We start from the raw sequence: 8,304 nt of genomic DNA, 5'->3' as shown, positions 1-8,304 counted from the left end.
GCGCGGCGGGGCCTGGCGGGCCCCGGGGCCCCCTCCCCCCCGCGGGAAGGGCTGCGGCCGCACCCGCACCCGGGCCGCAGTCGCGGCTCTGTCACTTGTGGCGTGCCAGGGGGGCGTGGGGAAAAGGGCTCTGCCCGCTCCACAGGCGGGCGGGGAGGGCCGAGGGTAGGACGGAGGCGAGCTGGGACCGGCTCGGCCACGCTGAGGTAAAATGGCTGCCCTGAGGGCACAGGGAACTGAATCCAGGCTTGGGTCCACTGCTCGGCCCTGCGAGCGTTCTGCTTGCGTATCCCCTTCAGCAGAGCATTACAGTTAAGTTCTAGGGCTGTTGGGTTTTGCGGGTTTTTTTTCCCCTAACACTGTGCTCTCCCGTTTCTAAACGCTGTATCGTGGTTCTCGGGGGCTTTTACATCGGACTAATGTCGCGGTCTGCTCTGGAAGGACACTGAAATGTACTTCGCAGGCTGAGCACGATGACTTTGGACAATACAAACCTTAAGAATGTACTTGGCTTTGTTTTGTGTCCACGTAAGCTGATAAAAGTGGGGGAACGTTTGAGATAGAGGCAAACTCGCATCTCAAGTGGACATGTTTATGAAAACGTTGTCTCCTGAGGGCTGTGTGCCCCTGCAGCAGCACGTGCTATACAGTGCGTCTTCAGAGGTTTAATGTAGAGTTACGTGAGAAATGCATACAAAAGAGGGCAGGAAAGGATTTCCTGGGGAAGAAGCAAGGAAATAATGTACAGCTGTGTTACGTTTATGAGATTATAATTTAAATAAAGTCACTTTAAAACACCATTGTATTACTCTTAGTTTGTCACAAAGCCCTAAAAGATGTGTTAAGGCAGTAAACGGAGCTTTAGACAAACGGCTTCAGCGTGCCCCAAGCCCTTGGAGCGCAGCACCTCTTCCCTGGTGCGTCCCGCCTCGCCCGGACCCAACACGGCTCGTTCCTCTGCTCTCGCTGCGCGGGCTGCAGGTCGCAGATGGCTTTTGAAGCAAGAATTGTTTGTATGATCCACAAGCTGTAACAGATGCGGGAGGGATACTTCTAAAAATGTTTGAAATAGTTGTACTTCGCAATCTGGATGTCTCTCATTTATTTATCCCTTGGTGTCTTCTGTATAGGCACAAGCGAGTCCACGTGGTGCCGGAAAGGTTGAGTCACTGTAACCACCGTGATGGGGCTAAAGTAGTATCTGAGTGTGTAGAAAAACCCTTTAGGCTCCTAAGTTAATTAAGGGATTTTTGAAAAATGTGTCATGCCTCTTCAGTAGAGTCTGTCATGCATACTTCATTTTTCATGTGTTAATTAAAAATGCATATTCCTCCAGAAAACAGCAATCCTGGTGACTTACAGTTAGAAAAATATTTTCAGTATAATGTCATAACGTTTGACTGTTATAAATGCCTTTCATTTTTCTCTCGTGTAGGTTAAAGTACAGTAATGTGCTCTGCTCTAGTGATTTTTAACATTGGTAATACCCATGTTGGATTGCTAGTGGTTTAAATAAAGACTCCTGTTAAATCACTGAAAGGTGTTGTGAGAAAGCATCTTCAGGAGTGGTGGTTTGCAAAGTATAAACTACCGACTATCCAGGGATTTTCTACATCTCTAAAAGAGCGTTACGGTTTCACAATCCCGTTCGTAGCGGAATACGAACTGGTGAGACGGGGACTGCGGTGCCCCTGTGGTTCCAGCCTTGATCTACGTGACTTCAGGGGGTGCTTTTAGGTAAATACATGTTTTTGAACCAGCACAATTCAACGAGCCAATTCGGTTATTTGCCAGCTCAGTAGAAATACTTGTTGTGTATTAAAAAAAAAAAAAGAACAACTCCCCTCCCCACAAAAAAACAAATCTCAAAGACCCCAAATAGGCTCTTCCCAGGTGTAGAGAAGGCTCCATCCTTTGCCAAGAAATGAGTCTTTATTTTCAAAAGCGTATTAAGCTGCTGAAGGTTATTCTTAAAGGCGTCATAAAATAATGGTAAGTCCGCCTGGTTTGCGAAAACCCTATTGCATAATTTGTCGTGTGTTAATAATCCTCGTAACTGCTTTAAATGATTGCCTTAATTACCTTAATGAAGTGTCTCTTTATAGAAATACTGAATGTTTTCTTCTTCATTACCTTTTTTAGCTCTGTGTTATCAGCGGAGCGCTTAAAACAGTTGGATAAGCTGCAGAACATTTACTTGCTTTGTCAGAGTCGCTTTTGGCTTTCTGGCAAAATGTATATGTGGAGAATCATTAAACATTAATTATGTAGAAAATAAATTGCTGGGAAGGAAATGGCAAATAATCCTGCTAAAAGAGAAGGCCAACTACTGTAAAATGACAAGCTTTCATTCTCAAAATGAGAGAAATGAAGAACAGGGCTTCCAAACGGAGAAGATTGATGACTAACGCCAAGCATTAACCGTGTAACCCAGTACGGGAAGCGTCTCGGCGTGCTGAACTCACCCGGGTGGAGATACGCTGGAGAACACTGTTGCAGCCGCTCCTCAGCCTGCTTTAGCTCTTCTCAGGTAGAGAAAGAAAAACAGCAACTTTGGTTTGGCCCTTTCTGGCATTTTCACGGCCTGCCTTCCTCTCCCCTTCATCCCCAGACCTCTTCCCGCGGTGTGGAAATGCACTCTCGCTCTCTTCGCAAATAACCGTCCCGATGCCGCAGGTGGGTCTTCTTATGCAAAGGTACCGAAATGCTTTGTGATGGGGTCACTGCTCGTTTCTATTTATGATGAAACAGAGGCATTGGCAGCGACGTGTTTTTCCCAAGGTGAGCTGGCAGGGTTAGGGGCAGAGCAGGGACCGCAGCCCACGGCCGAGCTGGGTGGGTTGGGTCGCAGTTCTGCCTGCTGCCTTTCATCACCTTCAGCACTCGCCTGGCTCTGCTAGCGAGAACCTGTTTTTCCTAAATCGCAGGCAGCCTCCTCGGTATGGTACGATCCAGCTGGGATTAGTCTTGACTGATCTTTGTTGCAAAATAACAGTTCATCAAAGCTCAGATCGTTTGGAAGAAAAGGGTCATTTTTAAAATGGCGTCTTAAGTTGTAACGTTTTTTTTGGAGAACTAAGCTTTGAATTGCCCAAACTTGCTGTTTCCCTCCCATAACAGTCGTTCTGAATATGCTGCTTGAGTGGTTTCTTTTGGCATTTCAACAGACACACGAAACTGCACAGAAAGTGTCTCCGGAGCTTGAAATATTAAGCTGATATTTTGGGGCCCTTCAATTTTAAATAGTGCCTCAATGTTGTCAAAGTTATTAACTTGCATGTGCAAAAAAGATGCAAAAATACAGTCTGTGATTTATTTCAGAGAAACTCTGAGTACATTGATAAGACAAGGAAAGCGTGTGTAAGTTTGAAAATACTTCCCACTGTCCTGGTTTCAGCTGGGACAGAGTTAATTTTCTTCCTAGCAGCTGGTACAGCGCTGTGTTTTGGATGTAGTACGAGAATAATGTTGATAACACCCCGATGTTTTAGTTGTTGCTGAGCAGTGCTTCATTCCATACCATGGGACGTCATGCTCAGTACATAAACTGGGGAAAGCTGCCCGGGGGGGCCACTGCTCGGGGACTGGCTGGGCATCGGTCGGCGGGTGGTGAGCAATTGCATCGTGCATCACTTGCTTTGTATATTCTTTTATCATCATCATGAGCATTATTATTATTATTATTTTATTTTCCCTTCCTTTTCTGTCCTATTAAACTGTCTTTACCTCAACCCATGAATTTTACTCTTTTTTTCCCCCTGAATCTCTCCCCCATCCCACTGCAGGGGGGAGTGAGCAAGCGGCTGTGCGGTGGTTAGCTGCCTGCCCGGTTAAACCACAACACCCATAAAAGCGGATGGTGGCAGAGCTCGTTTTATATATGTAGATTTAAAGATTTCATATGCACATGCTGTAGCATGTCTTGATGCAAAGAAAAAACACAGCACACTTTGACGGTGTGAATTTTTCCTGAAAGCCAGCCTGAAAGGGCACACACAGGTAGAGATTTAAAGAAGAAAAGCCACCCAGAAGAGCAGGCTGCATGGGCTGGCATTTTCCAAGGATAATGCCACCTGAATTCAAATCACACCCGGAAGGCATTGTGAAAATGCTAATTTTTAGAAATTCTGAAACATTGCTCTTTTTTCTTCATTAGAACAGCTACACCATTACAGCTGTTAAGCACGATGTGCTCGGCAGAGCCGTGATCGTAAGGTCCCCGGAGCAGACTGCTGAGGTCTTCACGGGACCCTCCGGCGCAGCCCGGACCCCTTCCTGCAGCTGCGGCACCGCAGGACCACGAGCCACCTCCTCACCCCGGGCTGGTCTCCAGCAACCTGCCGGGCTGGCTGAAGGGATGCAAGGAAGCAGAATCTAGTTAAATCGCATGTGGTTATTTGTCTTGCTAGCGGTAATTAAAGGTTAATTATTTAAAAAAAAAAAAAAATCAGGGGTTTTGATGTGATTTCTGCTGTCTCGTTTTTATGTTACTCTGATTTTCAGCGCCTGGTTTCACCTTTGATTCCCACGTGCCAGCGCACCGCGTCTGGGGGTGGGGAGGGGAAGAGGCAGCGGTTAGCGGAGACTGAAAAGTTTAAATGAGCCCCTGTTGTGGTTTAACCCTGTTTTAATTGATTTCTTTCCCTGGGAAAACATTTATGTTCATACAGGGCTCTGCGGGCTCCTTCTGCCCGCTCTCCGTTGCTCCCTGCCTCCCGCTGTCACTGAATATTGCAGCAGCCGGTTTCATTGCTCTTCTCTCTCCCTGCCTGCTGGGATGCTCCAAAGCCTGACGTGGACGGAGGAAAATGAATGTAAACTGTTAATGAAAATAAACCTGCTAAGGTTTATTCTTGCCAAGGAATAAATAAGCGAAAAGGAGTGTACCCATTTCGGTTGCTCATTTCAGAAAGGTCCTCGTGGTTGGGCGGAGACTGGCCGGCGAGGGTTTCCCCTGCGACCGCTCCTTTGCTCCTTTTTCTTTTGCTATTTTTATTTCTCTGTGCATTTCCCGGAGTTGCCTCCTTTTCCCTCGACGCCTTCCCACGCCCCAGGCGTGCGGCATACGGCCGGCTGAGCTGTCTGTGCCGGGATCTGCCATAGAGCTGCTGCCGTAGCGCACGCTGGTGGCACGGCACCAGTGCCGGGACCTCGCCGATCCCGCTCGGCACCTCCTTTTCCACCGCTCGTGCTTCGACTCGGAGCGAACGATGCCGTCCTGATACAGGGAACTGAAATAGTGAGCGGTGACAGAACACCGGGGAGGTAACGCCGAGCGAGCCAGCCCTTGCAGCAAGAGCCCCGTGCTGCCGGGCTAATTAAACAGGCAGAGTTTTGTACGTGTCCATTAGAGGTATCGATAGCTTCTTATTTGGTGTGTGGCATCTGTCACCGTCCCCACCAGGAAACCGCAGTGCCGTGGCACAGCCGTCAGCTGCCCTGCTACAGGCAGCGAGAACTCTGCATTTAGACATCGTGGTGGCCGTGCCGCCGAGCCTCAGGAGCGTGGGTAGAGCTGAATCTTTTTGTTCTCCAAAAATAACCCCAATTTGCTAGGCCTCAGTGGTTTTTAAAAGGAGGTTTTCCATTAGCTTTCCATCAGAGAGCTGCTGGCGGCGCTGCCGACGTCCCCACTCCCTCTGAAAAGAGATGATGGGATGCGGCCCCTGTGGCATCAATGTGGGTTTGCTGATTTTTTTAATACAAGGAAATAGAACGAGTGAGAACTGCATTAAAATTTGTTTCAAGCAGAATATTTTTAAATACAAATAAAGTTTTAGGAACTGTTTCGCTGACATGCGTAACTTTATGTAAACATTTGAGAAAGGCGAGGGATTGCGATAACCGCTTGGATACAAAAAGTCACGCAGACCAAGGTACAAGTGACACTGAGCCAGATATTTCTACCGTCTGAGCTCAATGAAAGGAAAACAAATGCGGAGAAATAAACTAGATGTTTACAAAAGGCCCGGGGTGGGAGCAGTTGCCAAGTTCCTGAGCAGTTTGCCGAGCCCAGCGCCCCGGCTAAAAGGTTCTGCTAAAAGGCCTGTTTCTGTTCCCACTGGAAATCCTGTTTCACAGCATTTTATTATCCAGACGTTCCCCGGTTAGGAAACCTCACAGTTCATATCCAAATCATTCTTAAAGAAGGTGAAAGGTGCAAAATCAACTGCTTTTCAATTAGCAAGTTAAAATATGTAGTCAGGAATTAGGAGTGAAAACACCCTGGATATCTTTTACCGGCAGTGGCTGTCCTTCACTCTGCTGTGCAGTGCAAAGCGAAAACGTGACGGTTTTCATGTCTTGTACGGCACCTGACTTACCGCAGCAGCCCAGCTGAAATGTGAAAAACAAAGAAGAAACCTGATTTTTTTCTTTTTCCTAATATGCCTTTTAGGTGCAGTTGCTTGAGGGTGCAGTAAATAAGAATAGCAGAAGATCATTGTATTTTCGAGGCAGCACCCAAGCATGAACGTCGGATATTATTTTGATAGTTTCCCAGGAAGCACATTAACATTTTTATACTCCGTGAAATACCACACATGAGAAAGAAAGGATCAAAGGAGCAGCGAGCTTCATGGGATGAGGACGTGTGGGAGAGCTGGGCTGGCGAGGGCGGGGAGCTGCAGCACCAGTAAAAGCCGCTTTTCCTCCACGGGAACCAGTTACCCGTAAACCCAACGCTTTGGATAATGCTGAGGACTTTATTGCTTCCTTCATTTGCCCTTCCGTAACAGAGTTTTTCCTTAGACGTGCAGCACTGAGTTTAAAGAGACACGGTGGGTGTTTTGCGGTGGGAACTGGATTTGCTGAGTTTATCCTCTGCAGCGCTGCTGTGAACGGAGAAAGAAGCCGGTGGGGAGGTGGGACACAACGGGGCGAAGCCTTTCCAGAGCAAATCGGTGAGACGCGCCGTGCTGAGCTCCCTCCTGCGCCAGCCCTCATTTCTCCTCGTTGTGGCAGGCCAGTTTCAAGCCCAGCACGCGTCAGCGTTGCCTCCAGGGGGGCTTTGCTGGCCCCCGGGGCTGCCACCACCTAGGACGGGTGTTCTCCACCGACGTGATCCCACGCACGAGGCCCGGGCCGTGGTCTCCCGGCACCACCTCCCCTCGCTCCCTGCGCACGGGGCTGCAGCTGGAATCTGCTTTCTGTTTGAAGCGGCGGCGATGCATCGCCGGGCTGTGCACGCACACACGCTGCTTCAAGGTCCGTCAGATTTCCATTATGGCCCGTGTGGCCGCAGCTCGCTCTGCCCAGGGCCGTCCCCTGCGAGGCTTTTTTGCTGTTAACAGCAGAGGAAGAAAACAATAAATGTGTGCTGCCGGTCCTAGGGGCGAACATAAAGCAGTGCCTCCATATACTTTTGTTTGCTCTGAGAGCATCAAAGACGTCAGTGAGTATTTTTTTTTTTCTTCTAGGGCTTTTTTTTGTTTATTATTCCCCTTTTTACTCCTCCTCATCCTCCCGGGCAGAGGGCAGCTTTGCTCCCTAACCGATTGCTTGCCTGTTTGGAGTTAAACACGAGCTGAGCGCTGTGATGGACTGGGGCTGAACTCGAAATGCACCTTCCAGACACCCGCGTTGGTGGTTTACACCAAGGGCACGGGTTTGGGTGCAGCTCTGGCAGCGGCACGGGAGCCCGGAGAAACCCGCTGGCTTCTTGGTGCTCCACGGCAAAGACAGATGTGTTTGATGGTGGCTGACACATGGGCTCGCGTGGAGCCCAGCACGGAGGCAGAGCCGCCTGAGGCCACCAAGGGCTGTTTCCGAGGACGCATGCCGTCTGTGCAGAGGTTTGCTTTCCTCCCACGGATATGTCCTCGACGTGGGACCTAGGCAGCTGTTACAATCCCTTAAAAAAACCACCACCTTTGCAAACTTTGGCAGTGTGTATTTTGTTCGCTAGAAACCTCTACTCTTTCCCTGCCATGAAATGCGTTCCTGACACCTCCTCCCCGTATCGCCATGAATAACTAGCACCCCTCAGACTGGGGGTGCTGGGCAGGGGATGGATGTGGTGCTCGCAGCCCCAGGCGTGAGTTAAACCCCAATAAATCAAGTCCAGGCGTGTTTCGCTGCGTGCAGGAGAGGAACTGAGAGGAAACCCCCAGCGCAGCGATCCCCAGGCTGCTCAGGGGGGTGTCCCGCTGTGAGGGGCTTCCTTGGGGCTTGGGTTGTGTGCTGGGAGGACACCATGAGATTTCATATGCAGTAAAATACTAAAAGCTGAGTTTTCTTCCTGCCTCTGCACAACACGCAGCCAGCAGTGGAGCTCCGTGCTTTTTGGGTAGGTGCTGTGGCTGT

The 8,304-nt window shown here is 49.2% G+C and overlaps 1 protein-coding gene across 1 annotated transcript in view; it reads right to left on the bottom strand.

Moving 5' to 3' along the window:
* The window catches only part of SRSF1 (serine and arginine rich splicing factor 1), an 11,441-nt gene extending 4,269 nt beyond the window's left edge, over nt 1-7,172 (bottom strand). Inside the window, 2 exon segments of the mRNA XM_019471783.1 lie at nt 5,068-5,231; nt 7,036-7,172. Of these exon segments, the coding sequence (XP_019327328.1) occupies nt 5,068-5,231; nt 7,036-7,172 (301 nt within the window).
* Nucleotides 7,173-8,304: the final 1,132 nt, after the last annotated feature.

The sequence above is a fragment of the Aptenodytes forsteri genome, unplaced genomic scaffold (assembly GCF_000699145.1).
Source record: "Aptenodytes forsteri isolate BGI_AS27 unplaced genomic scaffold, ASM69914v1 Scaffold66, whole genome shotgun sequence".
Taxonomy (NCBI): Eukaryota; Metazoa; Chordata; class Aves; order Sphenisciformes; family Spheniscidae; genus Aptenodytes; species Aptenodytes forsteri.
The sequence above is the reverse complement of the archived record's forward strand: the minus strand, read 5'-3'. Positions and strand labels throughout refer to the sequence as shown.